This window comes from Mus caroli, unplaced genomic scaffold (genome assembly GCF_978045245.1).
Source record: "Mus caroli unplaced genomic scaffold, Mus_caroli_1 scaffold_18, whole genome shotgun sequence".
Taxonomy (NCBI): Eukaryota; Metazoa; Chordata; class Mammalia; order Rodentia; family Muridae; genus Mus; species Mus caroli.
The window spans coordinates 4,646,253-4,671,994 of record NW_028227273.1 but is presented as its reverse complement, the minus strand read 5'-3'; the positions used below and the strand labels follow the sequence as shown (position 1 = coordinate 4,671,994).

General features: G+C 37.8%; 1 protein-coding gene across 44 annotated transcripts in view; it reads right to left on the bottom strand.

The window, feature by feature from the left end:
* Window positions 1-25,742, bottom strand: part of Nrxn1 (neurexin 1) — a 1,038,549-nt gene that overhangs the window by 54,193 nt on the left and 958,614 nt on the right. For 2 of the 44 annotated variants that reach the window (XM_085832833.1, XM_085832834.1), the window contains exon 1: window positions 24,835-25,227. The exons of the other annotated variants lie outside the window; for them this stretch is intronic. In XM_085832833.1, the coding sequence (XP_085688959.1) occupies window positions 24,835-24,873 (39 nt within the window). In that variant the 5' untranslated portion in view covers window positions 24,874-25,227. Of the gene's footprint in view, window positions 1-24,834; window positions 25,228-25,742 lie in introns of those variants that run through there. 44 annotated transcript variants of the gene reach the window in all.

Here is a 25,742-nt window from a genome sequence, read left to right as displayed (position 1 = left end):
TGAAGTGATCACGGCCACTGCGGCAGAGTATTAGAGCCTGAAATGATCAGGGTCAGTGCAGCAATGTGTTACAACCTGGAACGGTTGTGGTTACTGCTGCAGGATATTACAACCTGAAATGGTCATAGTTAACACAATGGGGTGTTAAAGTCTGACATGGTCACAGTCAGTGCAGGAGGGTGTTACAGCCTGAGTGATCATGATCAGTAAAGTAGGTCTCACTTACAGAGCTATTTGGTAATGACAGTACCTTCAAGTCACATTAGAGCTCTTGATCATAGGAACAAGTTGTAGGAATAAAGTCTATAGGTGTCTCCTTCTGTCTTCCTGCCACCTCCTTTTCTGAGAATAGAATGCTAAAAGGATAACAGTTGTAAAGGGAAGCTCAAGTCCTGTGGGTATCATGACAAGGTCAGGGCAAAAAGGCTTTTCAGAATTCTTTTCAAAATGGCAGATTTCCATAACTCCCTCAGCTCCTGTAGTTCAAATAGTTAAGCCCCTTCTTGTACATATCAAATTGTCTTTCAACGTTTGAATAGTTTGAATATCTAAATTATATGCTAGTGGCATTTTAAACATCTCAGGGTATGGATAAAACAATGTTGGTAAGTTTCATGATCATTTAAACAGACACAGAATCATGCACATACATGCCACATTGATCTGTAGATAAAGGCACTTGCTACTGAGCCTGATGACCCACATGTTGGAAAATGGAGTCTTCCAAGTTGTTCTCTGAGCTCCACACATGTTTCATGACATGTTCTAATCCCAATAAATACAGGGTGTAGTTATAAATAATTTTAAAAGCTAACAACTATTAATCAGAGTGCTATTTAGAGGACATAGAGAAACTGATGTCAAGTAAGATATAGGGCAAGCCCTCCATCTGCCCTCGCCATCCACAAATCCCCATCCACCGACACATAAAAAACTAAGACACTGAAAACTGCTGCTTTTGAGAACAGAGAACACCCAAATACTCAAATAAGTATCTGTAGGATAGGAAACACAAAATGATATGTTTCAGCACTTGTTTTCCTTTTTATTTTTATTTATTTATTTATTTATTTATTTATTTATTTATTTATTTATTTATTTTTACTTCGGCGGGGCTTGGGATGTATGGGGAGATCTGTAGCTCAGGTGGTCATGGAACTCACTGTGCTCCCATGCTGGCTTCCAATGCTAAAGTCTTCCTGTTTCTGCTTTCTGAGTTCAGGGACTACCATTATGCCCTGCTATGCCTAATTCCCAATTATTTTCTTTTTAGAAGAATATGAGTAGTTGGAGAAGATTTTTCTAATTGTAAATTGACACACTACAGTCATCATGAATGAGAAGTGGGATGCATGGATGACTTTTTAAAAGACATATGTCAGGAAGCAAACTCCAGTTGAGAGACAAGATTATGGAGGCAATTATTTTGGAACCTTTTCATTTTTATGAGATGGGAAAATAGAGCTGGTGGGAAGATCACAGTAGATATTAGTTTTGGCTTCCTTTCCTCCCTTACAGGGGCAATGCTTGTTTGATGAATAAATGCTCATTAAACCTATTACCTACTAACTTAACATCTATAAGTGTGCTTTAGGGGCACCTTAGTGAGTAAAATTCTTCAGACTTAAGCTTCCTTCCTCTCTATTCTTGACTTTTATACTTTATTTTTACACTGATTATTTCTCTAGGTAATATGTTTTATGTGTGTGTGTACGTGTGGCTTATGTGCATGTGTATGGGAGCACACATACATATGTGAGGCCAGAGATTGACACTGGATGTCTTCCTTGATCATTTTCACTTTCAATTTGGGAACAGAGTTGCTTGGCTGACTGAACATGGAGCATGTTTTGACTACACTGGCTGGCTGATGATCTCTCTTCCTTTTTGTCTTCAGTTCTGGGGCTGCAGGCACAAGCTGCAATGCTGGGTGTTTACACGCTTGCTGGAGATTCAAAGTCAGGGTCTCATGCTTTAGCAGCAGGCATTTTTACTGACTGAGCCATCTCCCAGCCCTAGGACATTTAAGAAGCAAAAATACAAGGTCAACCTTGCTCATAAATACACACTGAAGAGGCTGTTTTTATGTTTAGGAATATATATAACATACTCATATGTGTATGCAGTAATAATTAATAAAAAGAAAGGCCTTGAATTTGATAGAGAGCAAGGAGGGAAGGAAAAATGATGTAATTATATTAAAATTGCAAAAATAAAAATAATAATAAAGACTGACTTTATAACTTTTACTGATGTCATAACAACTACTATATTATTTTTAAATAATCAGGCATTGAGGCTTACTGTGATTAAGTGACATTTGCAGTCTTGAAAATATGTAACATATAAATTATTTTCAGATTAGATCTAACTTCTGTGCTCTAGAATAGTTATTTTCAAAGTTTCTTAAGAAGTGTGAAGAAACCTGAGTATCTGAATTCCTAGAAACTTCCATAGAGACTTTCTGAAGTAGACTACTCTTAAGTCTTGTCTGTTAGAAAAGAAAGAACCCTACGACCATGACTCACCATTCTTCAGAAAACCTCTGAAAACCTTTGTAAACACTCAGACATGTGTGTGTGTGTGTGTGTGTGTGTGTGTGTGTGTGTGTGTGTGTGTTATGTGGTATATGTATGTAGGTGTCTCACAGCATGCATGTAGTGGTCAGAGGATATCTTGCAGGAATCAGGAGTCAATTCTCACCTTCTTCCATGTGGATTTCAGTGACTGACCTCAGGTTGTCAGGCTTGGCAAAAAGTGCCTTTATCCATTAAAGCATTTCTACAGCTCTATCACAAAAATTCTACTGTGCCTAAGATTATTGAAAAATAAAAGTAGTAGGGACACTATCCAACAATGTGGATGTCTGGGAGATTTCACAGGAGAATAGAAAATAAATGTGTACAATGTACGGCCATCCAGTGAATGATCCTTACCCAGAACTGGTTTTTAGAAAGTACAGTTTGCTTTAGTTGGGTGCATTCTGGAAAAGGAAGGATTCATGCACACAGGACCTTTATAGATATATGTGTAGTGAGCTACACGTGATCTTGGCTGCAGTGCTTCTTATATTATTGCTGCAAATAGAAAACAGACCCGTGTAGATTCCCAGGATGGGACATTATAAGGTACTAGGAATTCATTGGTACAAAGAGGCTTTCTTAGGATGGCTTTCAGGACTCAGCACTGATTGTTGTGGTATCAGAACTTCCACAGATGTTTGAAAATAAGTTCACACAGAAAGGAATCATTGGCCTGTTTTGTGCACAAAAGTTATTCATAGACTGAAACAAGACTTCCTTATACAGAGAGCATCCAAGGTGGCTTCTAGGCTCCGGTGAGAGGGTAATGTGTGTTTTGAGGCATTGTCTCTTTAGCATTCATGCTGTCCTTTGTTGCCTCATGTTTGACATTTCTGAACTACCTGGCATCCTATCTGTTTCCTTACTTCTGTATGTGGATGACTAATTGTTCACTTTGATCTAAACCCCAAGGCTGGAATGACAAGTTGTTAAGGAACTGATCCTTTCAGGATGTAGTGAGACAGTGAGTAGAACGATGCTGTTTCCCCAGAAACAGTCACTGGCCAGGGATTTTTAAGGGTTTATTGGGAAAAACATCGATCACTAAAGCTATAGTCTGTGGCTAAGTTTATCAGAAATACAGGAGAAATAAATGAAATAAGGAAACAAAGAATAAAAGGGAAAGTGTGAAAGGAGAAAAGAACACAGACTGTAAATCTAATTCAGGCACATTAATAAACCATGGAAAGAAGGGCACAATGACCTGTAAAACCTTATAATTTACCTTGAAATTATAACTTTAAGGATGAGATTAAAAACGGCATACTTAACACATGTTCCAGGTGGTTCTCGGGTAGCTTGTTTTGTTCCTTATTCTGAGGTGTATTCATGTCCCCGACATACAACTGACATACATCAGTTGGGCCAGTTTTCAATGTGCTCAACTGTACAGACGAAGTTACTAAAATATTACTACTTTAATGATGCCATTTATGGATTCTCAAATGATTTCTTTAAAAATTGAAAACTGGGGTTGGTATACGATCAGTTCCTTTATCTCTTCTAACAGTGGTTCTATCAGACTTCTGCAACCTATAAACCTACATCCACTCAAAAAATCACATCTTGAGTAAGTGACCAAATAAGACCACAACAAGTTACATTAGATAAAATAAATCAGTCACAGTTTTACCACTTTGACAAAACATTTTATGACAGTTACAGATGTTTTAATTTGCTGTTTGAGTTTTTCATCTTATCTATATGTTGAAATAGATAATTTAAAAAATAGTCACAATAACAAAGCTTTGCTGTATAAGTTAATAGGATAACATTTTATATACAATACCATACATATGCATTAAACTTCATTTAGAACACTCATTACTATTCCCCTGGCAATAGAATTTGATCAATAGAACTGTACTGCAATCTACACAGCTATTTCATATATTTTAGAAAATAAGCTAATTTTTATTTTGTATTTCTGCCACTACAAAGGATTTTTTTTCTGTGTTTCTCAGGACCAAACCCCATAGTGGGATTACTATGCTGAAGATGTATCTGTTTGTACAGATCTTGACACAATCTGCAAAACCCTTTTTCAAAAAGACTTGTTCTAATTTTCACATTGTCTCCAGGATGCTGAGTTCTCCTACGTCCTCACTTGTGTGAACATGTTGTCTTTTCTATCTGGGGATGCCCTTTCCCATTTAAGAAAATTCTGGTACACTCCCACACGTTGTATTGTACTGAGCTTAAATGCTACTCTTTCTTAGATCCTTCGTGAAGTCTCTAGGCAGTTAGTCACTGTTCCCACAGTACTTTGTAGCACTTATCAGATAATTCTTGATGTCTTATAGCTTATGTATTTCTTTTTTCTTCTTTGTAGATAATTATAAACAACAGGAATGAGCCTTGTTCCATCTCATCTTTGGAAAGTGAGATCCAATTCTGGATTCTCAATTACACTTATTGGCAAATGGAAAGAACCAATGTACAATAGACATCTCAAGTCCAAATTTCTGACTCTATGTTTGGGAAAAATCATTGTCTTACTTGACATCATGAAAGTCTATCTTACTCTAAAAACATTTCCATTGATATAGGTCTTTAAAAATATTTTTCATGTATCTATTTTCTAAAATATATTTTATCAGCTCTGATTTTGGGTCTAGTTGGAAAAACTCTGTGACATGCTGTGAATCAGGTCTTTGGAAAGAACTTTTCGGTACACTGGAATCAGAACAGTCTCCTTTTAGTCCAAAATAAAACCAATTTTATGAATTTAATGTTAGGACTAGTGAACAAGATTAGACAGAACCCGTGGAGAACGCAGCCAGTACATGACACTGCCTCGGGTAAAAGGAAATCATAAAAAGCCGCTCCTACTGATGAATTACATAAGAGTGGATCAGGAATCATCCGCACATGTTATATCCCTGTGCATCTAATATTTCATTTTGTTCTTATGCAATCATAAGAAGTTCAAACAAAGCAAGTATGCAATAACTAAACTTTGAAATCTGAAGCCAAAAGCCAAGGATTTGGGAATACTAGAGGGAAATCCACATACACTTTACATATTCCCAATCCTATTCCATCCCCTATTCTAGTATAATGATTAGTTCTTACTGAAAATTTTAATTAATGAAATGAGGGTTTGAGTGGTGAAGGACTGTTAAGAATAATCCAAATATGAAAAAAATCTCATTGTTGCAATTTTAAAATTGTTTTCAGAGCAACCCTCATGAATATTTCATGAAAAAACAGTTGTCAGAAAACCCTTAGTCACTGGCAGGTGGAGGGCACTGCCTTCCAGAACCTCAGCTCTTAGAGCAGGCACTCAGGAATACTGTCAGACCATTATGGGAAGTAAAGTACAAAAGAGTACTCCAACAAATTTCTCTTTCTCTTTCTCTCTCTCACACTCAAACATACATATACACAAACACAGAGGGAAGGAGAGGAGAGAGGGAGAGAAAAAGGGAGGGAGGAAGGAATGAGACATTATAGGATACAGCAGTGGGTGACACTTTGGAGAAAGGTGACTTGTATACCTATGCTATGTATTGAGCTCAAGAATAAATCTGAAAGAATAAAAGGACTTATGGATTTTCATTTCTGATTTTGTGACTTTGTACCTGTGTTGCTTTCTCTTCTTTAAAAGGAAATACTTGAGTCATTTTTTTTTGCCAATCATATTCATAGAACATTTGGCCAGAAAAATATAATGTATTAGGGGGAACACATCAGTGACGCCAGATCTAATACTAAAGCTTTGATGGGCTCATTGGATTAACCTCTCAGAGTTCCAGTCTGTGCCTATATAAAATGAGAACGATGGCAAACATCCTTTTATATTTCTCTGTAAGGTATAAATGAAACAAATTACAATATTCAGCAGACAAGCTGATACCCATTCAATGGCCAATACATTGTACTAAAAAAAACACATACATACAGACACACAGATACACATATGCAAAAATGCACAGACACACACACACACACCATATGTATGAAAAAAAAATAAACAAAAGTAAAAACAGGCCATGATGCCTAAGGGATCAAGTGGGAGGTCCAGGAGAAATGTTGGAGAGAGAAAAGTAGAGAAAATGATATAATTATATTTTATTAAAAATATTTTTTATTAAAGGAAGTTATCTTTTGGGACTGCAAAGACCATTTCAGTTTTTCTATTAGTGTACATAATTTTTTTAGATATGGCTCATTCCTATTGAAGGAATTAAATTTTAATTTCAATGAAGGCTAAAAGATTTTGCTTAGTGGATATCTTTCTTAGACTTTTTCTTATTTCTTATTTAATTTATGGGTACATTTATACAGTCTATGAAAGGCACTACACTTTGTATTGTGATATACTGAACTTTGTCAGAAAATGATAGGGTTTGTTTTGCTTATCATTTGTATGTGTACTCTGGTGAGATCAACAGAAAGTCATTAATATGCACTGAACATACCAGCTTCTATAAATTCTATATACACAGCTTCACATGCAAGGTAAATGGAGTTCTCAAACATGAGCCACTACCAGGCACAATCTCATCTGGCTTGCTCACTTATCACCCTTTCACAGAGGAAAGCCTTTGGAGGTACGAGTGAGAATTATGTTATCACAGAATGAACTTGAGTCTATGCTATTTAATATTCAAAACAAAATTCCAAAGCTTACTCACCCACTTTAAAAGCTAAACCACTATTGTCAGTACATCACCTCGAACATACCTCATATCTGATTGAGGCAGATCAATATGTAATGCAACAACACAGAAACATTTCAGATGTGTGACCCAAGAATATATGCCTGATTTGTACAGTGATGCATTATATTCTAGAAACTACAACAACAACAACAACAAAAAAGAATAAAAAATTCTGTTATCATATTGTGGACAATTTAAAAGGATAATTAGGACTGGTAAGATAGCCAAAGTGTAAAGATGGCTACTAATAATATTCTTGATGGTTTGCGTTTGACCTGAGAATGATGACCAGGACCCAGGAGACTATCTCATAGTTCACACTATGACCCATCCTAACAAACTTGGATTTATAGAACTAAGACACACACACACACACACACACACACACACACACACACACACACACACATAAGTCAGGCTTATTCAAACACAAGACATAATGCAACTTTTGCTTATGAGTTACATGGTCAACAGAGTGAAATGTTCCTCAGATTAATATATTTGTAAACAACACATATGACAAAATATGCAGAAGATTCTTGAAACTCAATGATAAAAAAGTAATACTCAAATAATAGGTCAGAGATAAAACACTACACTAATGACAGATGAATGCAATTAAACATTTGAAAAGGTGTTTTTTCAATTTTTTATTAGATGTTTTCTTCATTTACATTTCAAATGCTATCCCAAAAGTCCCCTCTACCCTCCTCCTGCCCTGCTCCTCTACCCACCCACTCCCACTTCTTGGCCCTGGCGTTCCCCTGTATTGGGGCATATAAAGTTTGCAAGATCAAGGGGCCTCTTTTCCCAATGATGGCCAACTAGGTCATCTTCTGCTACATATGCAGCTAGAGACACGAGCTCTGGGGGCACTGGTTAGTTGATATTGTTGTTCCACCTATAGGGTTGCAGACCCCTTCAACTCCTTGGGTACTTTCTCTAGCTCCTCCATTTGGAGGCCCTGTGTTCCATCCAATAGATGACTGTGAGCATCCACTTCTGTATTTGCCAGGCACTGGCATAGCCTCACAAGAGACAGCTATCTATATCAGGGTACTTTCAGCAAAATCTTGCTGGCATATGCAATAGTGTCTGCGGAGAAGGTGTTTCATACCATGTCATTAGTGAAATTAACTATAAAGAACAAAAGGAGGAGGCAGAGACAGGTGGATTTCTGAGTTCGAGACCAGCCTGGTCTACAAAGTGAGTTCCAGGACAGCCAGGACTATACAGAGAAACCCTGTTTCGAAAAAAAAAAAAAGAAAAAAAGAACAAAAGGATATTACCACATGCACATCAGAATAGTTAATATAGAACACTGAAAGAACAAATGTTGACAATCATGTGGAACAAAGTTCTTATTTCTTGCTAGTCCTAGAATAAAATGGAACGTTCCCTTTGGAAGAATTTTGGAGTTTCCTATAAAACCTAAACAATTTGGTCCCTAAGGCCTAGCAAGTGAACTTCTTGGATTGGCCAAAATGGGTTGAAATCTTATCTCAAAAACTTTCAGGCAGACAGGAGTCTTCCTAAAATCAGGAGATTTCAGGAATCACTACTGAAGCACACTGTGGGGGCAGCTCATTATCAGCAGCCTAACTGGATTTTGGGTTTCCTTTTCCATGCGGCAACTTTGCCACATTATGTTATGATAGAAACTAGCACTTCAAAGTATTATTTATTGTAGAGAGAACCAGCTTCGCACAATGAGTAGGATCTTGTCTGACCTTATTTATTTGCTTGCTTCTGTTTTCCTTTTTTTATGTCTCTCATTCTTTCTTGCTATGCTTCAAGTCATAGCAACGATAAAAAGTCGAAAGTAGTCTCTTTAGACGGCTTAGTTTGTATGTGTCCTTGGAAACCAATAAAGGAACACTTTTAATGTTAATCAATCCAGAGAGAACACGGTACCTAGTAAAGTGCCATTGCAACCAAAGCTACCTATTGCTTGAATACACTTAGATTTTATAGGGTGCAGTATTTTTAAACTATACTCTTAAGGACTGATGAAAAACATAATATCTCACAGATCACATAGGCACAGCTTAACTATAGTAACTTGGAGTCCTATAAGCTCATCACACTTAAGGGAAGGACTTTACAAAAGCAAAGATTGTGTGAGTCTGGGCATCTTCGGGTCAGAGGTGACCTCTCAGCCACGAAGGAGCCTGGCTATGGCAATTCGGTTTATTTACTGTCATTGAAAACAATTCAGCCACGATAAGGATGAAATACCACGCTCTCTGATTTGTGCGAGGTGAAGGGTGAGAGAGAATTTCTAGAAGTTAATAAACACATTATCAAGTTTTCTTTTGCTTTGCTCATAGCACCACAGAGAAATCACTGACGTGTAAGAAACAGGATTCTGTCACACCAGTGCCACACATTTGATGCAATGAGAAAATGAAATATCGACAGGCTTGGGCATAGTTCTCATAATTTCATTTAGCTCAGAGGACTGATGGAAACACTTCTGGGTAACAAAAACACCCAAGGAAGGCAGAGAAAATGATCACTCTTTCCAATCTTCTTCACACCTTTAGATTTCTTCGAGGTAAGGCACCGCATTTTCCACGGTGATTGAAGAGGGTGGTAACAGCTGTCAAACCGCCAGAGTTAAGACATGAAACCCAATTGTAACATCTCTCCAGAGAATAAAAATGAGAGAAAGGGAACTTATAATTTCTGCCAATTAGCTGCGTTAGAATAACTAAGTGGGAGGAATGGTTAAGGTAAATAGCATCCCTGATTTTGAAAAGTTGACTCTCCATTTTTATAACATTGTCATGGGTAATTGTAGGGGTGCTGAAAGTTTATTTCCTATTTGAAGTCTTAAATATGTCTTCTGAGAGAACATGAAAATCTTTAAAATATAACCATGTTTTAAAAGGTAGTAGTATCTCCTGGTCTTCATGTAAATTTCCAGACTACGTCTAGGTAACAGAAAAACAATGATCTATATCCTAAGAATTCAATATCATTTCAAGAAGTTTTTAATCTGTGCACGATGGCAGTCAGGTCAGGGTGAGGAGGACACACAGCAAAGAACGAAGTGCAGACTGCGGCCTGGGGAACTTCAAGGTCTAGCTATGAAGATGTACTCTTTCCTGCTTTACATTGAATTTATCTGTAAAAGTCGTAAGAAGCAAAGATGGGTGATGTTTTAAAGGCAGAAGAGATGACCCCTTAGGAACAAGGAAAATCATCTCAGAGAGCTAATGGAAATAGAAATCATTGATTGTATCTGGAAAGATTTAAAATTCCTGGACATATAGAAAATGTGGAAGAACTTTGAAAGAAATTGCTTGACAAAGCCTGGAAAAGAAAAAAAAATAAACAAAAAGACAAAAAACAAAACAAAACAGGGTGTGCCAACAAACTATTCATTTCACCTGAAATAAAAGTCACTTCGGAATACAAAGATAGACTCAGGATTTGGAGTGTACTAGGTTAAATTATTCATATCTGAAGGTGTGTCTGTATTAATCTGTAAAATTTTAGCATTTATTAATTTATCCAGGAAAGATTATCCATTTGTAACAAAATAAAAGATCCTGGGGAGATTATCGTGGATTATAAGATGTCCCCATCACAAACATGAAAGTTCTTGCATGTGATAAAGAGGGTGAGAGAATGAGAGCCAGAGAGAGAGAGTGAGGAGCACAAGAAAAGCAGAGGTCAAAGTAAATTGAAGCTCTGTGTGTGTGTGTGTGTGTGTGTGTGTGTGTGTGCATGTGTGTGTGTGTGCGCGCGCGTGTGCACGCGCGTGTTTGAGAGAGAGAGAGAGAGAGAGAGAGAGAGAGAGAGAGAGAGAGAGAGAGAGAGAGAACGAACAAGGGAAGCAGATATCAAATTGATTCAAAGAAACACTAAAGTTTACTATGATAGTATTACATTAAATAGACCCTTTGCCACTGGAATTTTAAGTGATATATATTGATAAGTGAGTAAATGCATTTAGGATATTTTTTTAAAGTGATTTCAATTAGAATTGAATGTTAAAAGGTATTATTAGCTTGCTGTTATCATTATGAAAATCATAAAGTAATCAACTCTAGATGAATTGAGGGATGGAGGAAAAAAATCCTTTAAAACTATTTATGATTTTTTTTTATTTGTGTATGTGTTTATCTGTGTATAAGTATGTGTTCCACATGGATTCAGATACCTGCAGAATGGTGTCAGAATCCCTGGGACTGAGTGAGTGCTGCATGGGGGTGAGCTGTCTAATGTGGGTCCGGGTAAATGAACTCTTTACTGTTGAGCCATCTCTTTAGCCCAAGAGAAAATGAAGTAGTATTAAAAAGAAGTATGGGGCCCAGCTCTGGGGTCTGGGAAGTAGTTCTGCAACTACAATAAGTCTCACTTCCCACAGGTTTTCCGAGTACCAGCAAGTGAAAAGCAATGTTTTTTCTTCATTTGATTCAGCCTAATGCACCGTGAACCACTGAGAGGCATCCTGCCTCCATTCTGTTCAAAGCCTCAACCTTCCCCTAAGCACAAGATAACCGGAGAGAACTACAATGTTACTCCCCTCTACAAGATAACCGGAGAGAACTACAATGTTACTCCCCTCTACAAGATAACCGGAGAGAACTACAGTGTTACTCCCCTCTACAAGATAACCGGAGAGAACTACAATGTTACTCCCCTCTACAAGATAACCGGAGAGAACTACAATGTTACTCCCCTCTACAAGATAACCGGAGAGAACTACAGTGTCACTCCCCTCTAAAGTCACATGCTTCTTAACTCTCCTCAAAGCCTTACAGCTTGTCCTTAACATCCATTTCTGCAGATTGGGATCGCTAGAGGGTACTGCTTATCTGCTGATGTGAAGAAGCCAGGTGACAGTGCTGTGGTGACTTCACAGAGAGAAGAGAGGAAGAGAGGCTTCAACATTATGATAGATTGCCTAGTATATGTCTATTTCCTCTAATCACCTCTCTCTCTCTCTCTCTCTCTCTCTCTCTCTCTCTCTCTCTCTCTCTCTCTCTCTCTCTCTCTCTCTCTCTGTGTCTCTCTCTCATCCCTCCATGTCACATGCAAGGACTTTCATGTTTGTGGTGGGGACACTATATAATGCATGATCTCCCCACAGCAAGGACAATAGGAACAGCCTGTGTGGGTTGGCCCAGATTGCTACAACTTCAGGTATTTTCTAAAATGCTACTGTTACACTTTTGTAAAAGACAGCCTGGTCAGCAGTGGGGTGACCTCCATAGTCAGGGTGCACGATGCTTAGCCATCAGGCAGAAGTTTCAGTGGAAGCAAGGTACATCGGTTTCTATTTTCTGTCTCCAAATGAAAACCATGCAGGACAACCATGAGAATGAAGGCCAGTGGGGTTTGTCAGTCTCTATCACTGTGAGCAGAGAGAGAATAGATGCTCTACTCATCTCTAAGTTTTGTGCTACTTAATTCTGAGGGATCACATTCCCATGGTATTCCATAAGCTAAACAGAACAGTTTGTGACTGATGACCACTGAATCTGTGCAAGAAAGAGCATGGCTTTACCATTTGTAATCCTTGCAGTTAACATGCACACACATACATATATCTAATGGCAATAATAGCAAGACATGCATAATACACTATAAATCAAATCTGTTGTCTTGAACCTTTAGTTCTTTTGATGTCCAAATGAAAGTTGAAGACTATTTCTTCAAGTGACAATTAAAAAGTAAAATGAACCATTTTTTTTGCTGAAAACCATCCTAAAATACATTATTCTTTCCTTTCTTAATCAAAGGAAATAGAATTAAATTTAACCTTAAAAAAAAAAAAAAGCCTAATGGCACAGGCTTCATTATGATGAGAGATGATTCTGCCATACTGCTGCCGCACAGGGATCCATGAGGGAATGTGGCTGTATATTCAGCTTCCTGTCTGTGTTAGCTACCTTTCTCACTGCGTTGACGACGAAATATCTCACATAAGGTATTAAGCGATGTAAGGGAAAAGTGTTAATTTTGGCTCACAGTTGAAGGAGGTACAGTCCATCAGAGGGAAAATATAATAGGACCATGAGGCTGTTCTCTGGTCACATGGGGATGAGAGTCACAAAGCAGAGAGAGAAGTGTGTGAGAGAAGTTTCCCCTTTATTTTCATTTCAGAGCCCCAGACCAAGGTACTGTGCCCCACATGCTTAGGGTGCGTTATCTCACCTTAATTAACCTCAGTCTAAAATCCCATGCAGATGTACTGGATATTTGCTTCCATAGCAAGTCTAAATCCCATCAGTGGACAGCCTGGATTAATTACCATGCTGCCTACTAACAAAGAAGTCTTCCTTGTTGTTTCATGTAATGTAATCTCTTCACAATTCCCTATAATTTCTTCCTGGCATGATGTGTGTAAACTCTTTTCTTTCTCTTCTCATAGTATCCAGTCCCTTGATTTACTCCTAACCTAGTGAGTCATTTCCGCTGTGTCAAAGTCAGGAAAAGGGGTTTGGAGAGATGGTTCAGTGGTTAAGAGCGCTAACTGCTCTTCTGAAGGTCCTAAGTTCAAATCCCAGCAACCACATGGTGGCTCACAACCATTCGTAATGAGATCTGATGCCCTCTTCTGGTGTGTCTGAAGACAGCTAAAGTGTATTTAGATATAATAATAAATAAATCTTAAAAAAATGTCAGGGAATGTATACATACTACACTGGAATTTTAGACCAATAGTTATTGAACGTCAATTGTCTACAGTTATCCTTGTTAAAATGCAAATTCTTCAGACTCTGGGTACCTTTGGAAAGTGAACTAAGTTGTGATGTTTCTGAACATACTCAGGGGAAAGATCTCATGTTGATCCTTGGAGCAAAGGAGCAAGCTGCTGGCTAAGAACACACTTTTGAAGACCTAAGAGCTAAGTGCTCTGAAGACAGACTAAGGCCCACTTTTCATAAATTGTTCTATGGATGTTCTATAAAGACTTACAGACTGTAATCTTGCTATCCTAGAGGTGTACTCATTATCACCTAGCCTATTGTCTGGCCCTACAACACAAGCACATCTCCCCTCTCTGCCCCATGCAAAATTTAATTTTTGCATCTTATGAAGCTGTCTTTAAACATTGTTGGTTTTTTTTTGGGGGGGGGCGGGTAAGTATATATCAAGAAGGACCAAGTTTTCCATACCTATGTTCTCCTTTACCATGCTCTTCTGAAAATTATTGTTAAGTCAGTATAGAGATAAAGTAATCAAAAGCTATAAAGTCCTTTCCATAGATTTTCAGATTTTTGTTGTGCTAATGTATTAGATAAATAAGCAGAAATTGAAGCAACTTTGGAAAATGTGACAATTCCAATTTTCATTGAGCCCCTACACTTTCTCCTAATTGTATACATATCTTTTTCCATCTTAACTCTCTTCTCCCTGCACCTACTAAGGCAAACACAAACCTGAATATGCATCATATTTATACTCTAGAACCTTTCAAGGGAGGTCCTGAAATTGATTTATACTGAAATATAAATGACAGAATATAGCTTAAAAATCTATTTAGTAAAATACCTTTATTTCTGAATATCTTAAAATAAATTAAATTCTACAGTGAAATATGATAAATAATATTGTTGAAAAAGAGTTTTGGAATTTAGAAGATAAACAAAAGTGGATTCTATCCACCTAGTTGGTAATCTACAGCTTTTCTTCACCAGAGCCAAGAGTCTCTCTGTGTGGATAAACTAAGTTCTGGTTGCATATCAACAACTAATGTGCCCACAAAATTCCTGTTATAAAATGCTAGCTGTAAACCAGCCAAGGTTAAGGCAGAACAAACCCAAAAATCAATGTAGCAGCTCATTTAAATTAACATTGTGCTTTCCTCCTCCTATGGCAGATACACAGTTATGAAAGAATAAAACAAAAGCCCAGATTTCATTAAACATCTGTGCAAGACAGAGATGATTTAAATATTTAGGTCACTTTATCAATGAAGGCTGACACCAGAAAAACATTTCAGTAAATGTGAAGCAATACCCATTTTGCTAATTTAATCACCACTCCATCTGCTACTTACCCCACCCATTTAACCAAGTCAGTCTTTACCAACATGGAATACTTAACGTAATTGTCCAAAGGTGCTCAGAGAGAAATCACAAGGGTAAGATGGGCATTCTACAGGAGGTGAGTGAGAAATTGCTCTGTATCAAACCTCAATGAATATCAGATAAGAAGTCAATACCTCTAGGTGGTATTCCACAGAACAAGAGACATTTTTCTCAATCCCAGATGCTAGCATAATGAAAACCATAAGGACAGTATGTGTGTTTACAGTTCCTGATCTTAAGACCGCTACCCAAGAAATGCATGCACATTACTCAGAAATCTGAGCACAGATGAGCTAAACATGACACTCTGAAGCCAGAATGTACCTTGGGTGAGGTACAGGGAAGTCAGTAATGGAATTGCCCACCTTTGTTTCTCAGTTGCTTTGCCAGTTCCTCAGATGTTAAATTCAGACCACACTTGGACTGTAGATGATATCAAAGTCACAACACAGTCATGTCCTCCCATAACAGGGCAAGCTTAGGAAGTTAGTACCTCTTACTCAAAAAGGGTGTGTGGTGAAGCTGAGAGTATTTTAAAATCACTAGAAGACCCACAACTCCCTGTATTGGAGTCAAAATGACTTGGGTTTGAGTTTCCTGTGAGAAGACATGTCTACAGTGGCAACTATTTCTAAGTTCTTTATTTTCCTTGTCATAGAGCAGAATGGCAGTCTCTGTTTCACAGAGAAGTTGTAGGGTAAATAGAATAATATTTATGAGTTAATTAACAGATAACTATTCAATACATAGTAGTTACTACTACTACTACTTCCACAGAAGACAATCATATTCAAGTATAAACTTTATGAGCTCTTTCAGTATGTCTGAAAGTTAAAGTAATGGATGCATGCTACAATTTGATAACCACCAGAGGCTCAAATGAATTAAAAATATGCAAAGCACTTAAGGCCTACTGTAAAAGAGCAAGCTAATATTATAGAGACAGTTAATGTGTAAGGAGACTCTGATGTCTATTAACAGTATACATTCCTCTTCTACTGATGGCTCATTGTTTTTTGAACAAGCCACTTAAACTCTGCCTCACTTTAATCATCTCTGACATAAGAAAAATAGTGGAAGTTATTGGACAGATTGATGTAGAAATCATGTAATAGATATAAAGAGATTGGCCTATATGTTCCAAGCACTATTTAAATATAAATGCATTTCTCAAAATACTTATTTCTACTTTATGTATGTATGTTTGCTTTTCATGCTTGTATGTGACCATGTGTGAACTAACCAGTACCCCGGAGCTCTTGACTCTAGCTGCATATGTATCAAAAGATGGCCTAGTAGGCCATTACTGGAAAGAGAGGCCCATTGGACATGCAAACTTTATATGCTCCAGTACAGGGGAACACCAAGGCCAAAAAGTAGGAATGGGTGGGTAGGGAAGTGTGGGGGATGGTATGGGGGACTTTTGGGATAGCATTGGAAATGTAATTGAGAAAAATACGTAATAAAAAAAATTAAAAAAAAAGAAAAGAAAATGTACCAAGAGAAGCAGTGGAAACAAACCAATACACAGCATTTCTCCATGGCTTCTGTTTCAGTTCCTGCCTTCAGGTTTATTCCTCAAGACACTTGCTGCTAGATTCTTGCCCTACTTGAATTCCTACCTTAGCTTCCCTCAATGACTGTGACTCAGGCTATGTAATCCAAATAAAACCTTTCCTTGAAAAAAAACATACATGCTATTGTTACTTGGCCTTTGAATGGTTGCCAGCTGACAACTCTTGTTACCCAAATCTTTCAGAACCCTCCCATCTGATTTTTGGGTAGGACCTCTGACTGAATTACAGACAGTATGGAAAGCCCAAGTGTCACTTCCTTTTTTTAGGTCATGCTCTGTAGTCAATCTTAGGAGACTGCTGTGGGAAGCTTCTACTAGTCTTGACAAAGTGAGTGGCTAAGATACTTACTGCTGATGGGAAAGGTCATATGCTGGAAACTATGGAAACTGATTTTGCTAACAGCCATGGATGCTTGAAGAGAACCCTGAGCAACAGGAAGGAGGACATATGGACAGCAGTCTTAGGGGAGCTAAGCACTTGACTGAGCCTTGATGGATTACTGAGTCATGACAGAAGGGGATAACCAACAAGTGTTGCCGAAGCCTTAAGAAATATTCATTGTAGAATGCGACATCACAATATAAAACCAATCCAGACCCCCTAAGCTATCAAGTTTAGATAGCTTTGGGAAAATGCAGACAGGCATCTTTTCTCAGTTTTCAGATCAGTTTTCTGATCTCTAATTGTACTGAGTAATGTAGATGCAGAGTTAACTCTGGGCTGGGGTGGCCCGGTTGAGAGGAAGGAACTTTGACTCTGTTGTGAAATACAATGTGGGCTGCCAGCTCTAAGTCTGAGCTAGATGTTTCAGATGGGCACTGAATAGCATGAGTATTAGACGTTAGCAGAATTTACTTTCCAGCTTCAGATTCTAGTTCTGAAGTTTCATGACAAGGCAGAACTGAAGAAAGCCTTTTTGAGAGATGATGAAAATACTTGTTTATGAAAGCAAAATTTTTGTAGAAATTGCTAGCAAAAATCACCCTACATATACTGGCTTTGTTAGCAGCATCCACTACCTTTTCCTTGTTTGTCTGCCTTTCTGAAGAACTGAAAACGAAGAGGGATGAGTGGATGACTGAGCTTGGCTTATCATAGATTGTATGACTTAAGATGAAAACGAAGAGTTAATACTAGTCTGGGCTTAGATACCTCAGAGGTTTGGAGCTTCATAAGGATAAATAACAACTCAAAATAAAGCTCAAGGGCAGAATAAATTAAAGGTAGTAATGTTACAAAATCATTTAGAAAGCAAATAGGAATCCAGACAGACCCTGAAAAGGCCTAAAGTCCTTGGTCACATTTGTAGCTACAGCATATTCCATTCTAAGTATGAGCCTACTTACAGTTAGAGGTACAACAACAGTCTTGGAGGAGTAGAAAGAGATCAGATTTTCTCCTTGTAGTCAAATCCTGTGTAATAATCATGACCTTTTGATTGCTGAAGTAAAAGCTGAGTCCGTAGAAGAAACGGTTCAACCTCACAACTGACCTCTGTGACTGTGGAAGGATCAGAGAGGAGGCACAAGAGCTATCAAGTTCCTATTTTTATTTGCTGTATATTTGAGATGGGAGATAGAGTTAGAGGAGGGGAGATGTAAAGAGAATCTGAGGGGAGGTGGGAGAGAGGAATCCTCGGTCACAATATGTTATATAGATTCTCTTTCAATAAAAAGAATTAACATATTAGAGAATGATGTTGGTAAAAGCCTGGATATCCTTCTCCTCCACAACTAGCCTAAAAAAGCAGTGCACACAGAAGAAAAGACCTGTGAGCCATGTGTGTGGTCTAGAGCATCCTGTCCTAGCTCTCCAGTGCACTTGTAGTCTCAGAAGTGATTTGTTTTTAACCTTCTTAAATACGCTCTATCTTGATCACTATGCATATGTTCCTGCTCCAATTATTTCTCAGGAGACACAAAAGGTTGGAATTCTCAGCAGGTGTTGTCTAGTCTCCAAATCCACACGGGCATGGATGGGCTATAGGTGAACATCATCATGCAGCCCCACATCACCCAATTCTAATTCTTATCCAATTCTTTTTAATTTGTGCATGAGGGATCAGAGACTCGAGGAAGAGAGACAGCTTGTTAAGTTTATAGAGCTAGTTGCTTTCAACTTTGGAACATAATTACAAAAGGCAATTTGTACATTTGCTTATTCCTGTTAAGTATCTCTATTCATAATGCTAAACACAATTTTTTTTTTGCTACTTCAAACACTGTTTTAGTTCTTTAATTTGGAAAGTCTATTACACTCCACCAGTGTGAGGAAATGAGTGTGTCTAATCTTGTCAATGTAATATTTCTTCTCAATTCATTTTATATCCATTCCTTCTTATTTGAAAGTCAATAAAATCTTTTGGCAAACCTGTTGAGTTACAAAGCAGAAACTCAAAACAGTTGTCAGAATACTCAATACAAATGGGCTCAGGAACACTTCTTAAATGATGGGCCTTTTGTGTCTTCTTGAAGTCTCTTGTGGATTTCAAAGTTATTTATTACCTTTTATATTCATGTTTTAAAATTTCCAAGCCACAACATAGTGATGTTTCTGTATTACAATTAAACAGATATTTTCAGTATTTCATGGGAGTAACAAAAGAGAGGTGACATGTTTTTTGTGCATATAAAAATTATGTTCTTAGCCATAGAGTATTACTAGTATAAAATTTTGACACTGTTAGTGAGTTGCAGGGAAAAGTCATTGTACAAAGGGACAGATAGGGATCGTGACAAGCCCCGGTCGGTACACTGGAAATCCCCAGAGAGGTGAGGACTCTTTAAGTTATGATGAACTGGCTTCTGCTCAAGCTTTTCAAATACTTGTAATTCTGCAATGAATTCACTAACAATACATGCAAGAGTTGGTTATATGGACAGTAGGGTGTCCATTTGTGTGTGACTCAGAAGACTGTAAAATTATTTCTCAGTATGGGAACTGCTGTGATTTCCTGAAGACCATTATTAGGGTTTCTGGCCATCCAGACACCATGGCTGAAGAAGTAGGTCTCTAATACTAAATCTCACTTTGTTCATTTAGGGTTTCCTCTCTGGACATCCATAGAATTATTCAAAGCCCTCTCTTTGCCATCCTTTTCTTCCCTCCTTTGTCTTCCAAATAAATAATCTGAAGGTGGAGGAATCACACACTATTTGTGGTGTTCAAAAAATATCCAATTTGGCACAATTAATTATAGTCTAGCCAGAGAAAGTTAAATCCTGAGTTTCTATCATCTGTAATCCTCAAATGCTGTGGCTGATTGTCCATATTCATCCAGGCTTTAATATATGCATCTAGCCTAAGACAAATCACAGTAACAAGGGAGGCTAAAGGCTATTGCTCACCTCATCACTAAACCAATAAAATACTTCCCAAGTTTCACATATTGTGACCTAATGAGATGATTGTTTGAATAGGAAATCATGAAGACACCAAAGTTTAGAACACATTGGGACAATCTACTGTCCTACAGATGGTCATTAACTGAAAGCATGCTGGAAATAAATTAAGGAGATACTGAGGCCAGGTTAAATGATCCCACAAATCCAGCTATCATCTGCTAAAAGACTGTAGGGGACTGAAGCAGAGGAATCGGAACTGAGCACTCTGCAGAACGAGGACAAAACACACTGTGGACACAGATACCATCTTAGAGGAGATGTACTTTCAGAAACTGATGACAGGCTTCCTAATACATGAGAGGACAGCAAGCACTTTACTTCTGTGACATATTTCAATCATTTTCTTTCTACCAGCTCACTGCTTTTCCACACGCCATTATTATCCCTGCCTGTCAGCACAGTTGTAAGAGTCTCCTTATTGCTGTCCACAGCTTTCAGATGTCACATTACTGAATGTATCATCCATTATATGCCACTATTTCTCTCCCTGCCTTTCACTCTTTCTTTCCTCTATCTATCATCTATCTATCTATCTATCTATCTATCTATCTATCTATCTATCTCTTTCTGTTTATCTATACCTATACCTAATCTATATCTATATTTATACCTATGTATTACAGGAGTTAATTCATCACCATGCCCAAGTATTTCAACCCTAGAAAAAAAAACATCACTTTGTATTACTGCTAAGAAGCAAACAAAGCAAATCCAGAATTTCCATTTGATTAGATAATTTAAGTTCACCCCCTTTAAGATGCCCCAAACACTTGCTTAAAATTATTTGTTTCCTTCTATTCTAGTTTGTTTAGTATGAGCCTGTGTTCCTCAAAGAACAGTTTGAGGGTCCTGGTGAGGTACCTGCAGTACAAGAGAGAGGAACTGAGTTTGGATTTCCTGCACCCATACAAAAAGCTGGAGTGCACAGGTGAGGGATGGGGCCATCCACCCATCTTAAAAATTTTAACCTAGAATTGTACCTGTCCAAAGGAAATATAAGGGCAAAAATGGAACAGATACTGAAGGAAAGGCCATACAGAGACTGCCCCACCTAGGGATCCATTCCATCTGCTGACACCAAACACCAACACTATTGCTGATACCAAGAAGCACTTGCTGACAGGAGCCTGATATGGCTGTCCCCTGAGTGCGCGCGTGTGTAAGATGACAATTTGCTTCTGTTGCTTCTCTCCACCTTCTTCAGGATTGGTCATGAAGATCAAACTGAGTTTCAGGCTTGGCAATAGGATTATTGAACCATCCTACCTGCCCTGAAAGAAATTTCTGTGTCAGACAGGCAGCAGGATTGCTGACCTTGAAAGCCCCTTATATGTTGAAGTTTCTGGCTTATCAAAGGGGAAAAATGGGAAATTTACTTCTAAACATGCAGTAGATGGATGTGAAAAAAACACAGAGGACACATGAATATTTGGTTCTACATCTAAGATGCTGACACTCAAATGAGGAAAGCCTCATGAAGGATACTGTATGAATCATGAAGTCAACAAAAGCATCTTTAGATGATCCTGAAATAACTTCATTATACCGAAGATAAGGTGTATTGAAATAACCCTTTCTTCTAATGAAATGGGTACAACTTTAAGAACTGAAAGGCAGTCAAAACTATTCATTATTCTTACTTTAGTGGTATTGCAAACATCTTATGTGTACAGGGTTATCTATTCTTGAACTGCTTTGGTTTATCCCAGAAGCTTGTCTTTTTGGAAACTGTAACTTTAGCACTTCCATGACACAGTAAGACAATTTAATGTTATGGCTTAGATATGGCCTTTTCCATGCAACAGACATATGGTGTCTACTGTGGCAATACGAAAGCTGGTGATGGCTGTAAGGGGTAGAAGCTTCTGCAAGGTAGGAGGTACAGCTTTTGGAAGAAGTTGATTTAATTCTTGTACACACCTGGAAGAGCAGGTTATTACAATGAGCAATAGTGTAGACCCCTGGTCCCTGCTCTCCTGCCTTGCCTGGTGACCACTCTTTTATATAGGTGCTTCAACTATAGTACCACTTGTCGCATGACTCAAACAAGGAGTTCCTTACTGCTACAGAATCAATGCCAGCACCCTTAACTCCAGAACCACAAGCTAAATGAATGTCTTCACAAAGTATCCTCCTCCAGATAGTTTGCATTAGTAGCAGAAATGTTTGAATAGATTCAGGTTTTCCCTGTCAAACAAGTCCAGCTTAAATTTTTAAATTGCATTTATTTTACCTATTGCGTGTGTGCCACAGCATACACATGATGTTAGAGGACAACATCTACAAGTTGGTTTTTTTTCCTTCTATCATGTGTTCCTTGGAGACTGAACTCATACCATGAGGCATGGAAGAAAGTACGTTAACCCATTTAGCCATTTTATCAATCCCAATCTACCTTGGTTGTGAAGTTTAGAAAATAGCCTACCAAAGATCCAATGAATTTACTCCATGTAGAATTGTATAAATGTTATCAACAGATTATGGAATATTTTCACAAATCAAGAAATTAACTTCATGGATTATATTTCTCCAAGTCTACAGATACACTTCAAAAGAGAGATCCAATGTTTTAAGGAGAATCAACTAAACACAATGACAAGTTTCAAAAGAAAACAAAGAGAGGGTCTCAATATGTCACCCTGGGTGGCCTTTAACACAAATGCAGACCAGGCTGGCTTTAACCTCACAGAAATTTTCCTGTCTCTGCTTCAGTAGTGCATGGGTTAAAGGCATGTGCCACCAGTAGCACAAGTTTTCTAAAGGAGTTGAATTAGGATGACACATACATTGTCCAAGAGTCCTTGGCCCCACCATAAATATTGTAGAAAGTACATAACTTAGGCAATAGACAAACATAAGAATTCAATGACCTGACTTTGTTTCTTAGATGTGGAAAGGGTCATGATTAACAAATTTGAAGGCAGGCAGAAAGCATGTGAGTCAGAAATCAAAGGAACACACTGGCCTGGAAACCCTTTTAAGAAGAAATCAAATGACCTGCTTCCTTTAGTTCTTTCCTCCCTATGAAAGTCCAGAATGAGACATTTAATACCCTAGAAAACATGCACATAGTCACTCTGGTTACCTGGCATTGTCCTGCCTTATGGAATCTAAGTACCTGTCAAAATTCAATACAAATAAAGACCAAAGCATCAGGGTTCTGAAAATGCAAGAAAGGGTAAATAACATTCTGCTTCAGCCTGGAGCAGCTTCCTTCTGATCCTGAAGCAACATGATGACTCCATATAACAAGAGCCATGACATCATTAGAGAGTGAACACGTATGTTTTCTGTTGGTGTTGCCAACTTTAATTATGAGGTTTTCAAGAGAGCTGATGCCTTTCTTTATAAACTATTAACGACATAAAATATCTCTGCAAGTAAGCAAATCACAGTGAGTCAGAAAGTCTATGAAGGTCTCAGCCAATAGCCTACTGCTACCAATTATTATTCCCCCCCCAATTTTTATGAACAAGTGGATGTTTAGCTGTGGGTTTCCCACAGTTTTTACAAGTTTAAAACCTATATGAACAGGATGACAGACAACAGCCAGAAATGGTTTGTACCTTGACTAGGGTGACCTTAGTTCCTAACAATAGCTCTTGTAATCATCTTGTGGCCATCGAGTACAGAAAGCTTTACTAAAGAAACAAGATTGAGATGAGTATCTAGGATCCTACTGAATGAACATTAAAGATGGAATTCTCTAATTCATTTCCTGAGGGCTAGAGACACTGTAGTGCTGAGCCTCAAAACACACACACACACACATACACACACACACACACACACACACATACACTCCTTGAATTTAATGACTCTCCGAGGCAGCAAAAGCTGTCCTTTGCACTTTCCTATACAATTCCTGTATGCATTTCTTCCTTTAGAAATGCAAAGAAACCCTGTCCAGAATTTTATGCTTTTAATTGTGTGCAATTAGCATATTTACTAAGGTTTGTCATTACTTTGGTAATTAAATTCATACAAAGAAAGAGACATATCCAATCCAAGAAAATTACACAGTACAGTAATAAAATCATAATGGTCGCCTGACAATTATTAAAATACAGCAAATTCTTCCTGACAATAAGAGTATTCACCAGAGTAGCTTCTGAATAAGATTATTGCAGTGTTTTCTGCTCAAATATGCATTTCTGTACGGAGAATTATAATTACATTTGCATAAGTACTATAATCACTGTAGAATCATGGCTGAAATTTTTGTTCTCTAAATCACTATTCTGAGGCATACTTTGGGCTTATAGACTACTATTTTAGTTTTTAATAAATTAAATATAGTTTTATACCTTTCGCATGAATAAAACATCTTAAATCATGGCACAAAATAAATTACATTGCATAATTTCAGTTTTCAAAGAGTCTATGCTTTAACTAACAAAATCAATTTTTAATCTAAAAAATAAAACAAAAGAAATATACAGGAAACGTCCCATCCCAACCACAAAGGTGTAATAAATGATATTCACATGGCATAAGTTCGTCAGGGGTGGGAGTCAAACATCCACTTCTAAGTTTCAGCATCCTGTACTTACTGAGGTGAGTTGTAGTGGCTGAGATAATTTCTGTCCCATTGCCAGACCACAAAATAGTGATGTCCTTTGAATATGATCCTTCGTCTCTGCTGAATTCAACAGACTACCTTGGTACCTGGTGTTTCAGACATGTTCTCTTTCTTTTCTAAGTCAAGTCAAGTCTGAAGGAAATAATAAGCACACCTAAAATGAAGAATCTGGCCCCAGACTTTTAGAATCAAGGAACAAAACAAACTTCTCTATTAAAGCTTTCCTTTCTCTGACCAGACTCTTGAGAATGTCAAGCAAGATCCTCCAGACACCCTGTGCCCAGGCAGGTCTCAGGAAGACAGACAGAGGCACAATCAGGGTGTTCTAAACTCTACCTGTTGCTGGTCCTGCTGCAAGTTGTTTTTGGTTACAAGCTAGCTCTACAAGGCAATAAGGTCTCCAGGGACCAGACCAAAGCAAAGTAAATTCTCAGTAGCACAGCAGTGATGTATTTCCTTAGAGACTTACTATGAAATCACTCTAAGAAGAAACCCTAAAACATTTCTCAAACACAGGATTTCAAGCTCATATCCTTGGGCAAAGATGGCAAGTTTAATTCATTCTTTTTAAAGTTTTTCAATTTTTGGAAGATCTGGAGCCTTGCTCAAAACTGCACAGGAACTGTTTTAATGACCAATTAATTCAGATCGAAAGAAACACAGAACTAAACATGTTCAATGAGTAATAGCAAAGGTTATATGGATAACCGAAGGAGTGAATATAGAGTTTATAGAGTTTAGGAGAGAAGTTGAGATAAATGAAAGATAATCAACTATCAGAGAATGTTAGCCTTATATACATGAGTATTTGGTGTTTGTTTACTGGTGAACAATGAAGACCAGAATGTATGTATGTTTATATATATAGTGAGAGACAGA